Source organism: Triturus cristatus, chromosome 1_1 (assembly GCF_964204655.1).
Source record: "Triturus cristatus chromosome 1_1, aTriCri1.1, whole genome shotgun sequence".
Lineage (NCBI taxonomy): Eukaryota > Metazoa > Chordata > Amphibia > Caudata > Salamandridae > Triturus > Triturus cristatus.
The window spans coordinates 29,570,355-29,593,688 of record NC_140579.1 but is presented as its reverse complement, the minus strand read 5'-3'; the positions used below and the strand labels follow the sequence as shown (position 1 = coordinate 29,593,688).

At 49.4% G+C, this 23,334-nt stretch overlaps 1 protein-coding gene across 1 annotated transcript in view; it reads right to left on the bottom strand.

Annotated features, from left to right (window-relative positions):
- LOC146869228 (E3 ubiquitin-protein ligase RNF31-like) overlaps positions 1-23,334 on the bottom strand; it is a 116,075-nt gene that overhangs the window by 4,286 nt on the left and 88,455 nt on the right. The window contains exon 4 of the mRNA XM_085632641.1: positions 15,263-15,418. Within this exon, the coding sequence (XP_085488767.1) occupies positions 15,263-15,418 (156 nt within the window). The remainder of the gene's footprint in view (positions 1-15,262; positions 15,419-23,334) is intronic.

The window sequence follows — 23,334 nt, the reverse complement described above, 5'->3', positions numbered from 1 at the left end:
AGGATGGTTTTGGGGCCTGTGAGAAAGTGGCTCTGTATATACAGTTCCCAAATAGGTACAGGGTGTACAGAGTCCACAGTCCCCAGAGGTTTGGCAGAGGCTAAAGTTAGATATAACCTTACTCTCTAAAGTGGTAGCTTGGTCGAGCAGTAAGGCAGTATCAGAGGACAGTGTAAAGCATTTGTTGCACACACTCAGCCAGCAAATGGTTTCACATTCTCAATAACTGAACTCTAGGCCAATGGTTTATATATAAACAATATATGCTTGTTTTATTTTAGAACCAACAATAGGTATTAAAATATACTTTCTCAGAATGAGATGCTTTATATAAATACTTTTGTAATATGCAATTGACTTTTGTAGAAAGTTACAATTGGTTGCAATAGGCAACACAATTTTAAACACAATCATGCATTGAGTTCAATGGAAGTTTCAAGTTATTTGCCACAGATTACTTTTAGGATTACTTTTGGAATTCCAGGACTGGATCCTAGATTCAGTCCTGGGCCAGTACTTGGAATCAAGTGATAAAAGTCGACTTAATTACTGTGATGATTTTTAGACAATATTTTGCTATTTTAAAAGTTGACACTTAGAAAATATTTCATAGAAAACAGTCAATGATTCCCTATGGCAGAAAATTCAAGTTGCAGGTATAGTAGGTTCTCGTTACTTTTGTAATCCAGTACTGGGTGCCTAGACTCAGTACCGGGACCTTTATCCAAAACAGGTAAGTAATTACGTTTTCAGATATTATACGATTTTTAAAGAATATTTAAAGATTGCAGAAATTGACACTTTGAAGAAATTTCACAGAAAAACAGTCAATGATTTCCTATGGAAGAAAATTGGGTTACTGGTAAGTACAGTTGTAAGTATTTTTCAAAAGTCAGTGCTGGGCACCAAGATCCAGCACTCGGAGCTCACCTAAGAGCAGGTGAGTATTTTCGTTTTCGTTACTCGGCTGATTTTTGGTGAATATTTTAAGTTTTGAAGTCCACACTTCGAAGAAATTTCAGGAAAAGCCAGTCAATGTTACCCTATGGAGAAAATTTAGTTATCGGTTTAAAGGTAGGTACTCGACTGGCAGAGTTAACGTTCTGGGCATAGACTCAGGGGTCTCCCAGGGTCAGGTAGGTACAGTTTGTTCACCCTCAGTTGCACAAGGGTGGCCGGGTGCAGAGAGAGTTAGGCCCAATGTTATCCTATGAGAGGTAGGGGGGCCTTGGTTGGTGGCTGCTGACTAGCAGGCCACGCGGCTGTGGGAGCTGGGCTCCTGGTCACTTACTCAGGGCAAGTGGGGAAGTAGATAGGTGTAGAGGTTGCACTGCCAGGGCCACTCGGGCGGCTGGGTGCAGGGTGCTTTTGAGCCTTCAGGCGCTCAACTGATTTCAAAGGGAAATCTCCGGTTTAGAAAAAGACTGCAAGCTCGGGGATGAAGATTCTTCAGGTGCCACCACCACTTCGAGAGGTAAGTTGGGTAGTTGGAGGATAGGTAGGTACCCCGGGATTGGGCACAGGGGGCCGCGGGGCGCCGGGTGCAGGGGTGCCGTTAGGTGTCGGGAACTCTTACCCTCTGTTGATCGCAGTTGGGGGGCACCTTGTTCTGAGGCTGCAGGCTTCTTCAGGAGTGTCGAGGGAGGTCCTTGGGTGCCGGACTCGGGGTCACAGTCGCCGTGGGGTCGTCCTCATGGTCTTTGTTCACTCTGGCACAGGCCAGGCTTGGCTGGTGCACTGTGTGCTGGGTTCGCGGGTCCGGGCTGCTGCCAGGGATTAGAAGTAGATTTTGAGTAGAGCCTCTACATCATGGGAGTCCCAGGGGTTTAGAGTCAAAAGGTAGCCAGGTCCTCCGGGGTTTGTGAGGTTGCTGGCCACAAGAGATGCCGGGTTGGAGCAGTTTCGAGGGTCGACAGGCCGGTAGGGCTGGGGACAAAGCAGTTGGTGTCTTCCGCTTCTTAGCAGCTGCAGGGCAGATCTTCTTTCTTCTAGCTCTTCTTCGGATTTTGGAATCTGGAATCTAGGGAAGGAAGGTTCAGGGTGCCCCTAAATACTAGATTTAGGGGCGTTACAGGTAGGTGAAGGGCAGGGACCAATGGGTCCCTGTCCTGGGGTGGGTACACCACCTATCCTGCCTCTCTCCTGTGGGAGGGGGGCAGTAGCCTAATCCTGATTGGGCAGGGCTCCCCATCTTCAAGATGGCGAGAGCCCGGGGATGTGCTTCACCTCGCCTCCCCCACCCGAGGGGTGGGGTGGGCAGGCTGGCACATCCCCTGTCCTTATTTGGGGATTCCGGACAAGCTTCCCGCCAGAGTGGGGGGTTGCAGTGGCCTGGGTAAGCTCACAGAGGCGGCATACCTTTGAAGCTTCCCCTGCCCATCCTGGGGGAGGAGATTTAGCACCTCGCCCAGGATGTGCATTGTTCCAGACCCAGGAGAGCAGGGGCTCTCCTACCCAGGGGTCCAGCAACATGTCTGCTGTGTGGCAGCCTAGGCAGCCTCAGAACAGACGTGGATTGTAGGTTAGGTTTCAGGGGACCTCTCTAAGATGCCCTCTGTGGTGCTTGGTACATTAAATCCCACACTGGCATCAGTGTGGATTTAATGTGCTGAGCAGTTTGATACCAAACTTCTCAGTCTTCAGTGCTGCCATTATGGTGCTGTGGAGTTCGTGTTTGACAAGCTCCCAGCACCATGTACTCTTAAATGGCAGCACTGCACTTACAGTGCCCAGGAATGGACCTGGGTACTGTAGGGGCACAGGGCTCCTGTCTCTGTGCCCACACCACTGGCATAGGGCACCCAGCTAGAGGGGTGGCTGATGTATGCCAAGGCAGTGTAGGTTGTGGGCATGGCACACAGGGATGTGTGTCATGTTGTCTCTCCGTTTTGTCTTGTACCCAGACACTCAGCTTGCCAGGGCAGTGTGTGTGTGTTAGGGTACAGGGCCTCTAAGGGTGGCACAATGAGTGCTGCAGCCCTTAAGAGGCCTTCTCTGGTCACAAGGCCCTGGGTACCTAGGGTACCATTTACCAGGGACTGACATGTGGCCAGGGTTTGCCAATTTGGGATTCTAGGTTTTTAGGGAAGGAACATAGGCCCTGGGCACCTGATTGGCAGGAGTCCAGGGCACACTCAGTCAAAGTACATTCAGCAATTCAGCAAAAAGTGGAGGCATACCATGCAAGAAAGAGGACACTTTCTCACAGGGCTCACATGGGGTTCGGTGCTGATGGGGGCTCCAGTGCCAGCACCGAGGAGCCCCCCAGCTTCAAAGTGACCCAAAGCTTGTGCAAGATCTTTGGACTCGATGGACAAGCTGGATTTGTGCCCAAAGAAGAGAGCATTGTTGGCTCCAAAGGCTTTGAACACTACCTACCAGGGCCCGAAGGCAGTGCGGGTTCGGCTGTCACATACAGAAAATCTGGTGCAATACTTACCCATGTTAAAAGGTTTGTTTATATCATATAGTTCTGTAGATACACATGCTCTGCAAACTCCTTCCATCTAGTGTTGAGCTTGGACATGTGCATGGTGATTCTCTCCGAAAGAGTTTTCCAAGTTACAAAGTATAGTGACTCCTTCCTAAGCTAGCAATGCACATGGGCATCGACTCGATATTAGATTGTGTTATTTCCGCAATCAGGTTTGGACGTGTACCAACAGGGCAAGGTGTTCACGACTTCCAGCCCTTTCTTCGGACCCAAGCGGTAGTTTCCACTACTGTAGAAACAGAAGAAACTTGAATGAGCAACACATGTGCAGTTTTGTTTTCCAGACGGCGTTCTCCTAAAACCAGGCCTCCTTTCGATGCCTCACTGCCAGGGTTGCGGGCCCTTACAGGAGCTCAGCGCACCTCGCCTCAAAGTCTTAGTCAACAACAATGCACATACATTGATGGAAAGGGTACCTTTCCAGTACTACCCACAATGCCACTCCAAATTCATGTGGATTAATCACCACAAGGTTTGCCTCCAGATTTGGTCTGGTCTGACATTAGTCATGTCAGACAAGAACAAGAAAGCACCACGTGCAAGGCCTGCCTCAGCTTCCGGGAGAAGAAGACCCTTCAGTGCTAACACAAGTAGAGGTAGACACATCGGAAGAAGCAGGAATCGGACGACACCCTCAACATATTAGGGGAGCACAACATCAAAGAAGAGGAAGACGCCGGCCCCAGTCAGAGGCGCAGTCCCTCCAATCATCACCCAACTCAGAGGAGCCATTCTCCTCCAACTCGAGCGAACATGTAAATGCTCCGAGCGCCATTTGCATTTCTGTAAGTTCTAGAAACATGATGAGAGTCTTCCTTTGTTCGCCCATTCTGGTACCCTGAACAGTCAACATGGTAGCTATTTGCTGACCTGCCCATAAGTGAGGCATCTGTGGTAATAGTTACCTCAGCGGCTCTAGCTGAGACTGTTTGAAGTCATACCCCTGAAGGTCAAACCTTGGATGGTGGTTGAGGTATGGTAAGCAAGTGTAATCTTTGTTCTGTATTAACGTTTTTCTGGCAGCGCAGAAGGTGTCCCTTCCTCAACATCAGAGACTAAGATGGGCCTTTGTCTTCATAGCAGGCTCCTTTGGTAAACTCGGAGCCAAAAAAAATAGGCGCTTTGGGTGTGGTCTTGGTGCTGCATTCTGAAACGTGTCCAGAGACACACTCCCCCTGACAGCGAATTGTCTTCTTTGTTTTGAAAGCCTTAAAGGCCAAACATTTCAATTCCTTATGGTCTTGAGGGAGGCATAGGTTGCAGACCAGATGCTGCCCTCAGTGCTTACTTTGAGCCTGTGATTTCCAGTGCTTGGCACCAGCACTTGATTATCAACACCGGCACTTACAAGAGTCCGCCACATGTGGGCACAGTCTGTAATTTAAAATGAGCACAACAGGTGGTGGGGTGGGGGGGAGGTTCGTGGCCAACCGCCGAGCAGCATGGCCGCTTTCTGAAGCAGCTTCGAAAAAGCACGCCCGTTCCGGCATGCATCCGTCCATCAATCCACAGTGAATAGTGTCAAAACTCAAAGAATCGAACTCCGGAATGCAGTGTGAGTCGATCAAGCCGTGAAACGGCCGATTCCAACTAGTTGTGCCGGTGACTGACTCGCTGACGTACTTCGCTTGCTGAAGCGGGTTTGGCGTGGAGGGAGGGGCGCGCAGGCCCTGATCGCCAGCATCCACTCAGCCCCGTATTGTCGACCCCTGAGAAGGTCGCCGTGTCTGCACCCATCCGCTGTGCCGGGGGGACGGGACGATCGACAGCTCCTAAAAGCCGCGGGCGTTGTTTCTTGCCTGCCCAGCTGGGGCACGCACAGTGCAAGGACCGGTGGCCGCTCGGGCCCCCGGCACCCAGGTGAGGAGGTCTTGCCGTAGCCTGCGCCCTACAGAAGGGCGTACCGCAGCTTTCTCCAGCGCTGGGACTGTCCAGACCCCCTGGTGCCGTTGGTGCCATAGTTGACTGTGTTTGGGACCCCCTGTGTGCACCAGGAACAAGAGCGCCCAGGTCTCGGCCACATTGGAGGCACAGTGGGAAAAAAGTGACCTTGGGGCTCGCGGATGGGCTCAGCTGCGTGCAGCCTTTCTCCTGTGTCTAGCCCAATGGCTGGATTACTCTTTGCCTGTCTTGGAGCTGCCTGTGCAGTGGGGGTGGTGTGATCCCTTGGTTTTCCTGGCTTTGGGCCGCCGCTGCCCTGTCGCATTGATGTCCGCTTCTCCAGCACTCGCCAGTACTGAGTCAAGTATTGTGGCCCTCATTTTTATCACCTACCAGCTGCATTAAGTTGTGGCCTCCCCGTGCGTGGAGATAGAGGCGCCCAGAGCATCCTTCCTCAGTCTGGTGGACTGTTATTTACCTGGGCGCTGAGTATGGAGGCTGTTTGTGTTCCATACTTGTTGTATTGGACTTGGGGCTTGAGCGCAGAGGGGCATCTTGAACTCCAGCATTCCTTGACCCTGGTCATCCTCCCCTTGATACCGTCGGCATAGTCCCCACCGGACCAAGCTGTCCAGCCGGGGCAAAGGGAGTGGGTCAGCTCCTAGATTCATCACATTGCAGTAAGGAGGGGTGAGCGTGACATTATCGCCGCGGTCGGTGGCTACTTGGGGGCCAGTTGCCTGATCGCAATCCAGAGTTTTGCGGTCGGTCTGCCCCATGTTCTCCGGTGCACGGGCCTTCTGACACAGCAACGTTTGGTCTGCTTGTACTAAATACAGCCCTGAGGAAGGGCCCCATCGAGCTGTGCTGCGCAACACAATACTTGCTACCCACCTGCTTGCCCCTTGCCTCCCTGCTCGCTCCCCACCTGGTGCAGTCTGGTTATAGCTGTGGTTCGCAACTCCAAGGCCACAGTGCAGGCTAAGCTGGAGAAGTTTGCCTGGGACAAGGGCCCCGGCAGAGTCCAAAAAGGTGGCAATGCTCAGTCGGAGAGTCAATCATCGGAGGAGGGGGCAAAAGAACAGATGCTGCTAGACATCCTCACAGCTATCACCACGGTCTGTACGTCGCTGGAATCCAGGATTGATTACGTATCCTCAGAGGTGTACCTCATCAGAGCGGACATGCGCTCCATGAACACTAGATTGAAAGTTGTGTAAACGAAAGCAAGCTCGTTGGTCACCGACACTTCTGACCCGCAGCGACGGGTGGACGACCTTCAAACTACAACTACTAAACTGGAGATGCAGCTGGATGAATACAAAGGGCGCTCTAGGCGCAACAACGTTCGAATACTGGGGGTGCCGGAAAAAGCAGAGGAGCCGGCAGTGGACTTATTTCTTGAGGAGCTTGTCACTACTTACTTGAAACTGACGAAGTTGTCCAATGTATTCTCCGTCGAGATGGCACACCCAGTACCAGGGGGCAGACCGAAGCCCGGAGCCCACCCCCGCAGCCAATAGTTGCCAGGATTTTCAACTATAGGGACAGAGACATTATCCTGCAGACAGCTCGGGTTGCGCCCCCACTTGAATTCCAGAACAGCACGGTAACTTTCTTTCCCGACTTCACCCTCAAGGTGCAACAACAGCGGAGCAGCTTCTTGGATGTCAAACGTGCGCTCCGGGAGAAAAATATTAAATACGCCATGCTGTTCCCGGCTAAGTTGAGGGTTGAGTCGGAGGGGAAGGCCTGGTTCTTCGCTACCCCTGAGGCGGCGTGGGACTGGTTGGATGGCTGGGGCTTGGTAGGGCGAAAAATCAACCGCACTCAATAGCCTGGCAAGGAACGGGTCGTGAACAGCCCAAGCAGCATGACGCGCTGAGCTCCTCTCCCAAAACTTTCCAATTATGAACTGGGAGTGACTTTAACTAAACTTATTGGCAGCAAATCATTAAGCGCAATTCATACAGCTGACCCTGCCTTTCAAGTTTACACACACGTGATATTCTCACGCTCGTACTTTCAGCGAATTAATCTGGGTGAACTCGTCTACCCTCAGTTGTTTTCGGAAGCCCTCAATTGCTCTTCCTTGCGCTACGAATAATTGCATCAATTCAGCTTGCTCACCCGTTATATGTCCTGATGATGATCTCGAACAGTTGAGATCGAAACGCCGTTGACCCTTTACAACAAAACTCTTCCTATTCTATTGTGACGGAACGAGCAGCGAATACCGTCAGGAGTGCCCCGGGGGTACTGAGCCAACGCGACTGGTGTGGACTCTAGCGACGGCCAGGGGGCGGAGTCCTAGGGAGCACGTAAACCCGGAAGAAGGAACAGCCGGCGTGGTATGCCAAGAAAACGAGGAGTCCCACAGAGACCGAGAGGAGGAAGTCGAGAAAGGGTCGGGAGAGACGAAGGAGGCCGGTCGGACAAAGGCTCGAGGCGACGACGAGAGGGCCCAGACAAAAACCGGGACGGACCCCGAGGAAGGCGCCACGGACGAGACGGCCGGGACCTTGTCATCGGGTCCCGGTTTCAGGCAAGTGGTGGGAAAGACCGGGCGCTCGCTGATAGGGTGGTGGCAAGCGCAATCCGGCTTCTCTGGTTTATAAAGGGGAGTGGGCAGAACACCGGAACGACAGGGGAATAGAGTACTGCACCTCTCTCTTACGTTTTGTTTCAAAAGCGGGCGCAGCCAAGGCCAGGGACCGTCCTCTTTTACCTCCAACGGGATTTCCCCCGGAAGAAAGGGCCCGGGGACGGGAGAGGGAGGGATTCACCCCGAAAGGCAGCTTAGGCTCCGCTGGGAGTCTGGGAAAATAAGAAATAGTGAAAAGCCTGCGCGCGTAGGAGTAATAAGGGAAAGGAGGAACCCTGACCGGCTCTTCTTTTTTTACCGAGGGGGACGCCTGGCGGGACAACTTACGGAGGCAGCACCCTAGCAGAGACCGACAACCGTGCGGACCCTACGGAGCTCCAGACATAGGAACTACGACGAAGAGCCAGCCTCAAGCGCGAACAAAGTCCACGATTGTTCATTGTAAACCACCAATAAAAACTTATATACCCAGCACCTCTGCCTCGTCCAGTTTGTGGGGCGTGACATCTATAAAGTTGCTTTAGGAGTTTTACACTATTGTTGTCAATGCGATGCCTTTATTTTAAACTTCATCATCACTCTGCATGTCACGCTTCTTTCACTTATTGTGCAAGCACCTGAATTCTATTGTTGTGGAAATAAAGGTTTCACATGAACTGACTTATGTCCTTATGTACATTATTAATGTTTGTGCTCCTTTAAAATAATTAATCTTCAACTCTCTAACCATAAGTGCTCTCCTTAGGGTCACTTTATTATTGGACCTTTTGGCCACACCCGAACCATTGTTTTTTTACCACATATTTCACCCCAGGTTCACGTATTGGGGTACCCTTGTTTTTCTTAAAACATGGAACGTGAATGGGCTGGGGGATAAGATCAAACGGGGCATAGTGCTCCAATTCTTAAAGCAACACTCCCCCGACGGGATCCTGTTACAGGAATTGCACCTGCTTGGGAATGCTTGTAGGGCCATGTCAAAATGGGGATTTAAATTGGTGGCGCAGTCGGCTTTTGGGTCTGGCTCCCGGGGAAAGGGTATAATGGTACGGAAATCGTTCCCTATGTCAATTGACATTGTCCGCAGATGGCCTAGGTAGGTTCGTAGCTACTTCCGGGACCTGGGAGGGAAGTAAATTAAACCTCCTCTCGGTTTATGTGCCACCTGGCCTACATGCCCAGGCCTTCGCAGATCTCCTCTTGGGGTTACCGGAAGGTAGAGTATTAATCGGAGGCGACTTTAACTCCATTGCCTCTGACTCCCTTGATCGTTGGCCCCAGAGAGTCCTGCCCCCTTCCCGTGTGCAGATTCACAGCTTCCTGGGAGCATTGGGCCTGGTAGATGTTTGGAGGAAATTGCACCCAGTTGAGAAGCAGTATACATACTATTCTGGAGCACATCGCAATATGTCCCGTATTGACTATGCCTTGACGCTAGCACACCAGATCGATAGTCTCAAAGAAATACAGCACTTAGCCAGGGGCATTTCTGATCATTCTCCGATCCTGTGTCGCCTGGAGGTGGGGGAGCTCATCACAGGCCGTACGGCCCTGATTAACCCCTGGTATCTCAAGATTCCTCAGATCAGTGATAGGATCTTGGGCGACTGTCCTCTATTTCAGGACAACGAGGGGTCGGTTGAATTACCAGTGACGCTGTGGGAGGCCTACAAGACAGTTATTCAGGGTGGCTCTGGCTCAAATCGCGAGACTGTGGAAGGAGAGGCATGCGGACATGACCCACTTGGAGGGGGACATTGTACGGCTTGAAGGTACACTTAGAGTGCAGCATTCGGAGGAGACGCGACAGGAACTGCAAATCAAAACTAAGGAATACACTGACTTAGCTACTGATCCCGCCAAATTACATTACAGAGCTACACTCAGTAGGATTTACGAAGTAGGTCACAAAGCTGGTAAACTGCTGGCTTGGCTAGACCGTAGCGATTAGGCCCACAGTGTGGTGGTTGAAATAGAGACGGACAGCGGTCCCCACCTCAACGCCCCACAGGACATAGCCGATGTCTTTGGCCAGTACTACCAGGCCATTTACACACCCCAAACCCCGCATACGGAGGACGAGGCATCCTCCATTCTGCAGTCATCTTGTTACAATCGCTTACCGAGGACTAGCGCCTTGACTTAGACATCACTGAGACGGAGGTTGAGAAAGCTATCCATGACTTACGTGGGGGGAAAGCCTGTTGTGCCGAGCTGCTACCATACGGGAAAATGTAGTAGTGGTGTCTCGACGCGGCTGCAGCATTTGACACCATCGAGTGGCCCTACATGTTCGAGGTGCTCCATAAACTAGGTCTTGGCCCTGAACACATCAGATGGGTTAGGTTCCCCTACCAGAAACCACTAGCCCAAATAGTGGTCAATAACAGGAAATCTTCCACGTTTGTACTTGTAAGGTGTACTAGGCAGGGTTGCCCCTTGTCCCCGCTTCTCTTTGCCCTGACCCTCGAGCCATTGGCGATGTAGGTCCGTAGAGACCCTAATATCAGGGCCCTCAAGTGGACCTCTGGTTGGGAGAACCGTATATCGTTATACGTGGATGATATCTTGCATCGCCGGCTGCATCCCTAAATAGAGTACTGAATATCTTTTGGGTGTTCGGAAGATTTACTGGTTATAAAATGAACTGGACTAAGTCTGAGCGCTATATGCTCAGTGGGGCGATGCCCCAGTTCCCCCGGGGATTTCAACTAGTGGAAGCCACAGATGGCTTCAAGTACCTGGGGATCTGGGTCTCTAGGGACCCATCCCGGTTCTATGAGAGTAATATTCTACCGCCCCTGCAGCGCCTTAAGTCTGATGTCTGACATTGGAAATCACTCCCTCTGTCTCTCTTAGGGTGCACGGCCCTATTTAAGATGATATCCCTTCCGCAATTTATATACGTTTTGCAAAACACTCCTCACTGTGTTGACTCCTCGTACTTTAAGGAAATAGACTGTCTTCTACGGGACCTGCTCTGGGAGGGTAGACCCTTCCCCCCCCCGATTGCCACACACAAGCTCACGCTGGGGTGGTTCGATGGGGGAATTGAATTACCAAACATTAGGAAATACAATTGGGCATCACACCTTGCAGCGATCAACTAGTGCACATATAGACCTCCGGGCGACCCCGCCTTCCAGATCAATAGGTGGCCCTTGCCGGGTGGGAGCTTTGATGGGGCACTGTACATGCGCACGTTGAAGCCAGCCTTGACCCGCCCCACCGGACATGTGGTGCAGGTGTGGAAAGCAGCTACGAAGAGCTTGGGGTGGGCGGGCACGATTACACAGGCCACAAAACTCTGGAACAGCGAGCAACTTGGTAGGCTGATCCTCTCGAAGGGCTTCGATCGCTGGGATCTTATTGGTCTATCCAAGGTGGGGGACATGTGGAAGTCAGTTGCTGTTATTCCCTTTACGATGCTGCAGTAGGAATTTGAACTGGCGCGTTCCAAATATTTTCGGTATTTGCAAATTAGGCATGCTCTGCTCGCCGTGCTAGCCAGAGGAGAATCACTCCCTGAGTCCTTCCCGATCGAGGATAGGGTGCTAGATGGTAACTTGCCGGAGAAGGCCATATCGATAATCTACAAGAAGCTGATCAATAAATGCCCGACTGCCTAGTCCAGCTAAGGGCAAAATGGGATCACGATGTTGCAGGTTTGGATGATGAGGAGTGGCTGGCAGCAGTGGCCTCTCCTCGTGAGGTGGCCATTTCCTTGAAGCTCCGCCTAATACAGCTAAAGCTCCTGCATAGATCCTACCTGTCTGCTCCACTACTGGTTTGTATGGGGTAGAGTACAGATGGTGGTTGCTCCAGGCAATGTGGGCAAGAAGGTCCCTTTATCCATACACTCTGGGAATGCACGACTATTCAAAGGTATTGGGCGGCATGTGTGAGACTCATGGAGGGGGTCCTGGGACAGAAGATAGACTGTAATATAAAGCTGGCTATCCTAAATGCCTGGGGCCCAACTGACCTGAATTCCAAAGAGCGTACTTGAGTAACTTTGGGCTTGATGGTGGCAAAGCGGAATATTGCAAGATTGTGGAAGGCCCACATCCCGCCAAACCTTGCGGACTGGAGTAATGATATGGACTGGTGTATGGTCCCTGAAAAGACTGTATATGAAGCTAGGGGGTGCCCGACCAAGTGGTCTCCGGTCTGGGACAAGTGGAACACCCACAGGGGAGGAATAAGACGAGAGAAGAAAGCGTCACAAGAGATCTTAACATGCTACAATTGTGATTATAGTCATGTTGCCATTATTTTGCTATGTATCTCCCTTTATTATAACTGTTGCCATTTCTTGTAATTAATACCTTTTTCAAATGTAATACCTTATTTTCAATAAAAAGAACCGTTACAAAAAATGAAATGAGCACAACAGCAGTTGTGTTATAATTAACTATTCAAAAAAATTGACTGATACCTGCTGCTGAAGCCATTTCTATAGCTTTGGGTGGCCTGGAATAGTTTGAATTGTCACACTTGTAGGCATGTGATGGTTATTCCTTGTGTTGGTTCTGTAATTGGCGGGGCTGGCAAGGAGCAACCTGCAGTGCAAGCAGCAGAGGCCTCCGGAGAAGGACCCTGCCACTTACGTTTTTACAAATTAAGCGCTGGCTGGCCCACGCACAAAATTTTGAATTACACTTCAGACAGAAATGGAATGGTGTTTCATCCATACCTCACCCCCAAAAGAGTGTCTTATAAAACCAGATTTCGAAAACCATTCCAATGTAGGCAGACTTCGTAGTGGCGAGGTAAATGATAAATCTTTCAACACTGTATCAGGACCAATCAATGGCTTGATATGCTGCAATCCCTGTTTGAAGGCATAATAACACTTTTGTATAAGCAGAAAGGATCGAGAGAAGACCTCAAGAACTATGGGTCAATCTCGCTCATCAATGTGGACCACAAAATCCTAGCAAAGGTAAGGGCCAACTATTTGGAGAAGGTAATAGCAAAGATAGTCCACCCTGACCAGTCATGCGGGATACGAGGTCAAGCGATGGCAGACACTCTTGGCCTAGTTTGGAATACGGTCGAGTACGTCAAGTGCTGAAAGGTTCAAGCGGCCTTGGCCAGACCAGGAAAAGGCATTTGACCGAGTCTTCAGTGAGTTCATGGGCCAGAAACTCAAGGCACCGAGACTGGGTGACTTCTTCTGCGACGCGGTGACCACAATATCTCTAGCACAGCATTGGTTAACGGATGGAAAACCGTCTAGTCCCTGTCCTATCCTGTGTTGAGCAGGGCTGTCCTCTTCTGTTCATTTGTGTTTTAGAGCTCCTAGGTCAACGCATCAGACAGAACAGGAACATCAGAAGTGTGACAGTACCAGGTAGCACCAAGAAGGGTGAAGTGAAAGGCTACCTTTATATGGACGACATCTCGCAGAGGAGGTAAGCACCGTCCCCTACAACCAAGATTCTCAGTGGTTCTACAGAGAAGTGGAGAAATTCGTCAAGGAGCTTGGCCTGAAGGCTGTCGTCCCAAATCAGTGGACTTCAAAGACTGTTGAATAACTGATCTGTGCAAGAAACACCAGCTAATAGAGAGGCGCCTTCCTTTCTGCAACAGCAGACCATGTGCGGAAGAACGTCATCTCCAAAAGCCTGACCAACCAGACCAAAGGCATCATCTGGATGGCCATTCAAAGAGGTCTGCAAGTGAGACTAGATGACCTACCATCTCTTCTGGGAATGACCTGCCGAGGGCCCTAATCACAGAGTTTGGAGCCTAGACACCCACAACATGCATCATCAAAGACTCGTCAATGTATGGTTTGTTCCCAGGGACACATGCACTGAGATATCCAGGACTGCTAAAGACTCCAGTGCTGTTTTAAAGATGTTCTTATGTTTTACGGAAACGGCCTGGTAGTAGAGAAGAAGGAAACATCGACCGTCGTCTGCCGAAAGATGTCCACACTCTCCTGCAGATCTACATAGTAATCAATGGATCAGACACTGTTAACACCAAGGGACCCAAAGTGGCCCCTCCGCCCTGCTAGGGAGGGGCTGGAGGGACTACTCATACTGTTTTCTCTTACCTCCAAGAATCGAATGGTGATCAGGGAGAGGAGAGGACAGATGAAGACAGGCAAAGTAAATGTAATGTATTGTTTTTTCTAACGCGACCTTTTCCCTTCACTAGTAAACGGTCAAAGGAAAAGTTTGTACACATGATTACATGGATCTGAACAGAACACAAATTCTTGACAAGGGATCAAAGCAGTGGGGTAACAAAACTTGAGGGGCCCCCCTGCAAAGTACATGGAGGAGGGCCCTCTCTCCAGTCCACCACCTACCACTTTAATGAGGGGCCCCTGGAGATTGCCCCCCACCACCACAGTGCCTGCGGGGGCTTAAGTTTCGCCACAGCATCACAGCAGTCTTGCTTAAAGCTCTGGTTTCCCTATGTGTGAGTAAACAATAAGTCCTAATAACACATTATAATCTCATGGAGTTGCTAAATTCCCCATGTCACAGCTCAGTTTACCAACCCATGGTGTTGTCAAAACAGTTAATTCCTTTACTCTAACTAGTGACTTGCAATAAATCACATGACATTTACTTCACATTATAAGAAATATATGACTTCCTTAGTTTGCCCTTTTTGCCATATTCAATTTTCTCTCCGACTACAGTTACAGAATGTCCAAAAGATCAAATGCCTGAAGAGCATAATCGGCTCAGGCAAAGGCAGTGACATGTCAGGCTCCCAGACATATGACTGACTACACTCCAAAAAGACTAAGACTGAAGTTTTCAAAATGTCTTTAAAAACTCAAGATATCGTAAACTGGCCAGTTGGGAGCAGAACTGTTTTCTGTAACGCCTTGAACAGATATATCGCAGGGGCTTCAGAAGCAGCAGCCACAAGCACTTCCTGGAATAAGGGAGGGCGGGGGGGGGGGGGGGGAAAGCTGCACTAGTCAGCTGGCCACGGTACTGCTATGAACTGCAGGAAGAATGGGTGCAGGTATCACCCACAGATCAGGCAGGCAAGCACAGAGAGGAACATGATATGCTATTTCCTTCAAGTTAAGTGTTCTAGGCAGTCTCTAAGTGCTTTTTCAAACTCAGGTCTGTAACCCCTAAGGAATGTGTCCCTACCCATGCGATAGCTGAACCCGGTGTTCACCCATGCTACCCCCCCTCCTCCCCTGACTCCCCATGCTCTGAACATATCCCCACAGCTCTCCATGCATTTCCTAGAATACTGCTGCTAGCAGTGTTGCCTCTGTTGGTCCTGCACCTTCTTACCGCAATAAGGAGGTTGAGCTCCAACCGCAGAAGTGTCGCTTCCAGCGTCACTGAGGCCACTTTATATGTGTCTGGCTCTTTCACCTCATCGCAGAAGCTCATGCCGTCCGTCTGCTCCTCCGTGTAGCCGTAGAGCCGCAGGATATCACGCCCTCCCTGTAGGAACATGCACTATTAGAATACCACAAAGCCAGAGACGCATGATCTCACGCTCTCCCTACAGGAAAATGCACTATTCAAATACCACTAAATCAGAGCAGCAAAGTCTCATGCACTCTCTGCAGGAACAAGTATTATTAGAATACCACCAAGTCAGAGCTGCAGGATCTCACGCCATACTTGCAGAAACATTCACTATTAGATTACCACCACGTCAGAGACACAAGACCTCACGCCCTGCCTGCAGAAGATGCGCTATTCGAATACCACCAAGTCAGTGTTGCATGATCTTACGCCACACCTGAAGGGAGATGTACGATTAGAATACCAAGTCAGAGCTGCAGGATCTCTCACACCATCCCTGCAAAAACATGCACTAATAGAAAACCACCAAGTCGGAGCGCAGGATCTTAAGCCCTGGCTGCAGGAACATGCACCAACAGAATACCACCAAGTCAGATAAGGGATTCTAGCAGACATGTTTTGGAAAGGACCTCAAGGTAAAAATACACTGGAATTGAATTTTCATTGCCTATTATTTATCAGACATCTAATGTTGTGCCCAGATGCATACAAGTTGTTTTTCTTCAAAGACGTTTTTCAAATCACAAGGTACTGTGACTTCTCTTGATGATAATGCGCATGGTCATCGTCTCCATTGTTAGATTGTTCTCCCGCACAGCGCTGCGAGTGAGTATAGAATCTGAAGCGAAGCGATAGATTGAGATATATATACACAGAGAGAGATGGAGAAAGAGAGAGAGAGAGATGTGCATGCATAAGAGGAAAAAGAGGAAGTGAAAGATACTGCAACAGCCACCAGGGACCGTGGAGGAGGGTGGGCGCATGTGAATCTACAGCACTGCATGCCACGAACAGATGCTTACAGGGTAAGATTTTCCATTCGAGGCATGTGTGGCTGTAGATACAAATGTGTGCATAGGCTGTAGAGCAGTCCTCCCAAAAAGGGAGAGGCTAGCCAGTGTAAGTTTCAGGAGAATGAAAGAGTGTACGGAGCACAGCCTAACCAATATTAGTTTGTTGGTAGGCTAGTACATGCACAGAGTAGTGTTTAGTAAAAGTGTGTGGTGTGGACCAGGTAGCTGCTATGCATACATCAGTTATAGGGATGTTCCCCAGGAAGGCCATAGAGCAGTGGTCTTCAATCTGTGGGGCGCGACCCCCACGGGGGCCGTGGAGTCCTGGGAAGGGGGTTGCACATTTCCAGGCCTCACTTCTGCCTGGAATTTAAAACATGTGCTCTTCCTTTTGAAAAACGGACGCAGTCGTTAAAATGATGCAGCTTAAGTTAATTGTCTTCTGTGCTGTGAAATGAAGAGGCTGGGCTGGGCCTGAAACAATCCTTGGTGCCAGGGTGCCTGCTTACCTGAATGAAATGTAAATGTGAGTTTTGAAGTAATCTGCAAATGTAAATGGTGCTTGGGAGCGGTTCTGGCTTTAATTGCTTTTTGTTGGCAAAGATTTTTTTTTTTGTGGTAGTAAGAATACTTAGCTACTGGTCTGTGAAGTGCATGCTTTTAATTGCTTAGTACCTCTGAGGAGGTGTTAAGGGGACAGTTATGCAAAAAAAATGCATTACTTATGTTCTGGTATTACTAAAATACACACTTTTGAAACTCCATTATATCCTAAAACTATTTGCACAGTTTGTAGCAGACTACCTTATAATGTGTGTAATTACAAGAATAAAATAATGACTTACACTTTCATAGTGCTTTCTGTCACAGGCTGTGACCTCGTAGCACTAAAAATCCACAAGTCAGTATTCCCCGCTGCACCAACCAAATTTAGGGGCAGATTTACAAGGAACTGACAGATCTGCATAGTTGCGTCAGTTTCCTTGCGCCAGTGCCAAATGTCTTTGCGCCAACATGGATGCGCTGTATTTACAATACAGTTCTCCATGGCACAAGGATTAACAGATGCGTCAGAAATACTGATGCATCGGTTGGCACAAAAGTGACGCATCGCTGGAAATGCTCATGAAAGTGATGCAACTCCAGCAATGTGCCACAACAGATAGGTGAGTCTCTCACAAAAAGCCCTGCGTCATACTTACGCCTGGTCTGAGCAGGCGTAGGGATTTTGAAGCAGTGAAGGCGTAGAGTGACTTAGTGAAATGTTGTAAATTTTACTGCGTTAATTCTACATGGCTTTTTGCGCGGAAATGCCTAGCCTGCATACATTATACCTGGTGCAGGTATAATGTGACGCAGGGCTTTACAAAGTGACGCATCTCCCTAGATGCGTCATGTTGTAAATTGGCTGAATTGTTTGCGCCGCCGTTGCGTCAAAAAAAGTGACGCAATGGCGGCGCAAGGATGTGCACAGGGCTTGTAATTCTGCCCCAAAATTCTGTGGCTCTCTTGTTACAGACACAGACCTCTGCAGTGCATTAACTAATAGAGGTTTCCTAATGTACTACAGTGCATTTCCTACTTTTTTGTATTTTTCATTTAAGCTACCCATTATTTAATATGTAGCTACCTGATGGTGAAAAACCTAAAAAAACAAGCAAAATATTTTGTGGCTGATTTACGAGAGGCTTGAGCCACCAGAGCTTCATTTACGATTCAGATACGATTGCGACGCACAAGCGTCGCAATCGTATCTATGAGGCGACGCAAAGTCACTCTGCGCGGCTATGAGTGCCCTCATACATATGGAGTAAGACAAAGCAGGACAGGTCGCTGCCTTGCCTCAGTCTGTCAAGTAGGAGTTCCATGGGCATTGCGGTGGGTGTTCCCACACAACACCCATGGATGTTACACTGCCCCTGATTTACCAAACCATGTAAACCTGGGGCAGCGCCAAAACCTTATGCCTCCCCACACACAGCAGGCGTAATGAGGAGGAATGTTTTCATGTCTCCTTGTATTTTCTCCTCTTTCCATGTGTGCTGCATTCTGTAGCTCACATAGAAAGAGGAAAACCCCTCTCGGGGCACCTAGGCAGCAATTTGTGCGGCAACGTAGAGGGAAAGGACAGGAATGCATCATATTTCATAAATAAGGTGCATTCCTTCCCTTTCACATTGGCATAGGGCAGCGCAGCAAGAAGACGTGCGGCGCTGCCCTAGGCCAATTCCTCATAAATGAGGCCTTTTGATTTTAGCCACACCTTTGACCACGCCCCCACGCTCACTGATCTTTCATTTGATAAACACTGTTTAATATTATTTCCCCACTGTAAAAATGATTTGCCTTTGGAATTGGGGTGTTTACGGTTGTCGATAGTTGTCAATGTTGAGGAGTACCAAGTTCTAGACATTTTTGTCAGGAGGGAGTCCTTGCACCTAAAACATTTGACAGGGGGGGTCTTGGCATCAAAAAGTTTGAAGACCTCTACCATAGAGGCTCCTTTCTTTGGAGTAATATGCGCTCTAGGAGGAGTGGGCAGAGTCCTCCAACCTTTAGCAAAGCATGTCTGGATGCATTCAACTATTTATCTGGCAATGCCTGACTTGGCTAGAGGCATGTTTTTGTGCGATTGGAAGAAAGCAACAAAAAAATTGTTGTGTCTTTCTAAATAACCTGGTTCTATCAATGTAGCGCAGGGTGGCACGTTTTACATTCAAAACATGAAGAGGCCATTCTGCAACTGAATCAGGTTGTGGGGGGGGGGGGGAAACAGGAAGGTCAATAGACTGATTAAGGTGGAAGTGAGACACTACTTTAAAAAGGAATTTGGGGGTGGGGCGGAGGTCAACCCTTACCCTATGAATTTGGAAGAAAGGTTCTTCCAGGGTCAATGTCTGAAGCTCAAATTTATGCCTGAATTATGTGATAGCAACCAGAAATGCCATCTTCCAAGAGAGGAACTGACGGGGGAAGGAATGGAGGGGCTCAAATAGAGGGCCCTTGAGTCGTGAGAGTACAATGTTGATATTCCAGGAGGGTGCCGGTGGGACCTGGGAAGGAATGACTTTTAAAAATAATAATAACAGGTATCAATGGGAGAGAGAGGAACAGAAAATGGCTAGTTCTCTTACCCTAGTATATGTATGAAAATCAAAAAGACCTAGCTATTGAGTAGAAGCTCAAGATGTGTGTTTCAAGAATAGGGAAAAAAATATTTGTTTTTTATGAAAGCCCTCACCCACCAACCTAGTTGGTGGCATGCTTCATCATCAGGCCCCGCCTTGGGTGTGCTACGATGCCTGGCTACAGCAGAGCAGGTATCGTGTAGTGAGTATGCAGTGATGGTGTTGAGAGTGTAGGTTTAAAACTGTCCTAATGTCCCAGTATCCACAGGGGTTATTTTAATGATAGGCCCTTGGCAGTATTAAAAGTAAGGCAGCGGATGTGAGTGGAGTCAACGTGTTTCAGCCAGGCCTCTAGTTAAATATGGCTTTCATCAGGACCTTATGTGAGAAGTGAACTAAAAAGGTGATCTACAGAGTATGTGTGACCAGCTATGTGACGCACTCGCTAAGGTGCGATATATGCGAGAGGAAAATTTCCTCTAGCGGTTTTGTACTCTGGTATTATCAGAAAAACAACTCATGAATTCCGGGAGGGGGTCAGGCTTTTAGTCACAAATTCGTCAAAGCACGAGACCTGTGTATCAACCTTCTTGGCCTGCATCGGAACTCCGTCGGGATTTCATAAAAAACAAATGTTGTTTTCCCTATTCTTGAAACACACATCTTGAGCTTCTACTCAATAGCTAGTTCTTTTTGATTTTCATACAAGGAATGACTTTTGACACCCTCCATGAAAGCTTAAATGGTTGGTATCCTGAAAAGAGAGATGTGCTGTCTATTCTGAAGATAGGCAGCCATGGCGGCCTGGTGCAATCATATGGAAGTAAAAGCTTACCAGAAACTTGCAAGTAAAGTAAGTAACAATGTCCTGTATTGCGGTTTCATAGGGTCAATAGCTTTTGAGGGACAGTAGAAGACAAATCTGTTCCACATAGCAGTCACAGGTGGTAGGCCTGCGTGCTTACTTGAGAATGCACATGCATTCATGTGGAAAATTAAGGTATCCAAATTCTATGACCTCAGGAGCCAGATCGCAAGGTTGAGGGATCTGGGTGCCATGGTTCTGGGCAAGAAGGTCTGGCGTGTTAGGGAGCCTCTTGTGCCGAACCATAGAGAGTTCAAGCAGACTTGTGAACCAATACTGGAGGGCCGATGAGGGTGCCACCAGGATGAGTGCGAGGGACATCTGCCGAAGCATTCACACCACAAACGGAAGAGAGAGGAGGAAAAGCATAGGCAAATATCCCTGACCAGCTCATCAATAGTGCATTGCAGCTGGATTGGGAGTGTGGGAACCTGGAGGTGAAGTTTGGGCATTTGGCCTTTTCTGCTATTGCTAACAGGAACTCCCACCCTTCCCATCTGTGAAAGTAGTGGAGGAGAACTTGCAGGTGGAGATACTACTCTTGGACTTGTTGCCGCATTCTGCTGAAGTTGGCAAAATCGTTGTCCATTCCCGGAAGATACTGCACTAGCAAATACATTTTGTGACAGAGAGCAAAATACTCTCGGACAGCTGAGACAGAGTGTGGAGAGTATGTCCCCCCTGCTCCAGAAGGTAATATATGGCTCTTATATTGTCCGTCCGGACAAGAACAACCTTGCCTATCAGGTGAGGTAGGAACGTCTTCAGCACTAGGTGAACGGCTAGAAGTTCCAGGTAGTTGATGTGGAGGCCTTGGAATCTGGCTTCAAAATGACCCTGGACAGTCAGATCTTGAACGTGGGCACCCAAACCTGTAAGGGAGGCATCCATTGTAAGAATCCTCCGCGGAACTGGGTCAACGAACAGCCGCCCCCTTGCCATGCAAGTGAGGAGTGAGCTGGGAAGGCGGCATCTCCCTGCGGTGAGGACTGGACACTTATTTTTGACCGCACACCGCCCGGCTTGTGGAAGATTGAAAGCCCTTGATCCACGCTGGTACCGAAAAGCTGAACTGGACCACAGTAGGGGACTATGGTTGACTGTAGGGTCTAGTCCTCGGTGGTGGCAGCCCTGTGGCCGGGTGGTCCACGAGCGCTGGGCCTTCTTCCATGGCGCGAACAGATACGACTGGCACCTGGAACACCGCCTGGTTGCTACGTGGCAGAGGAGGTGATCCGAGACCAATGCGAGCCCCAGGCTCCGCTCGGTGCGACCTGGGAGAGGTGTGCCTCCCCAAGGAAGCCTTCGACCATGGAGAAGACTGGGCAAGATCGACTGCTGGCAGCCCGGAAGCCTCAGGGAAGATAGGCCTGGCGATTGGGGCCCATCTTTGTCAGCTGCAACGGATACAGCCGGCGAGTGGGCCAGGGGCTCCAACAGATGCACGACCTGGCGGGGCATGGTCCCCACAAATCATTGAGAAGTGAACTGTGGGGGCAGTGGCGTCCCGCTGTGGGGCTCGGAGGTGGAAAGAGTCCACAAGCAGTCAGGAGGCCTAATTTCTTAACACCCAGGCCGCAGGACTGACTGACTTGGAGCTGGCCGGCCAGCGAGTGTGGGCGCGGCGTTCTGATGTGTGGGCTGCAGCAATACACAGGGCCCAAATCCCTAGTCCCTGATCAGTGCATGTCAACGGGGATGAAGTGACCCGCCTTGGCGCCCGATATTAGGACCTAACCACTGTGGATCATAGGACACGCTTGGAGAGGTCATATAAATACGAGACACCCTCACAGTCAAAAACAAATAGACTGCAGACGCCTCAGGGTCCAGGCTCCATAAAGGCAAAGATCCAGCAGTAGCGGCTCAGACGAGATTAACCACAGGGAAAACTCCCAAAATCAGTGCTCAGAATGAATGCGGGACCAGCAAACAGATAAAGATGTGCAGAATGGAGCCCAAACAAGCTAAACTACCGTTTGAACCCCAGAGGCTGGCCCAAACTCAAGGATACAGTGATCAGCAAGCCATGGACCAACTCTCCGAAGCCTCAAAATTCCTTGATGAAGACCTCAAATCCCTCTTGACAACTATGAAATACAGCCTCACCTCAATAGAAACACAAATGGACTCCATGTGCAGCCGAATAGACTTCATGTCCCAAAAATTAGAGAAACATGACGGCCGAACAGGTAAAGCGGAACAGAGAATATCTGACTTGGAGGATACATCCGCGGCCAGGAAAGCACAACTTACTCAAACGGATCGCTTGTTAAAAGTTATTGCACTAAAAATGAAGACTTAGAAGAGCGCTCCAGGCACAGCAACATTTGTATCCACGGAGTGCTGGAAAACGGCAATACTGGGAGGATGGAGGACTATGTCAAGCACATGTTACGGACCACCTTTGGAGCATATGCCTTCTCTGTACAAGTAGTGGTGGAGAGGGCACACTGATCGTTGGGGCCTCGACCGCCCCCAGCAATTACTCCCAGACTCATCATCACCAGTTGCTCAATTTTTGAGACCGCGATACAGCCCTCCGGCTAACCAGGGCATAACAGCAAATCACGTTTGACGGACACGCTGTTGCATTATACCCGGATTTTACTATGGCAGTTCAAGAGGCCAGGAGGAAATTCGTACTGGTGAAAAAGAAGCTTCAGCAGGCGCAAATTTTGATGCAATGATGTATCCGGCATGCCTTTGAGTTACCCATCAGGTACCAACATTTCTTCACCATACCACAGCAGGCGGAGGACTTCCTAAAATGCACAAAGAGAAACCCAGCCAGTAGGGAGGTGGGCGGTCAGGGTGACGACTAGCCATCATCGATGTAAGAGATCGAGTAACTGAACTCCTAAGGGATTGGTCGTGAGCATCTCAGAGAGTCGTACAAACGATACCGCCACTAAATTACCAGGACCAGAATGCCACCTGAAAAGCGTACTGTTGCTGATGCGACTGATTTAATCATTATCGCATTTCTACTCTTTCTTTTGCAGCTTAATGAGCAAATATCTCTACTCTTCCCAAGCACAC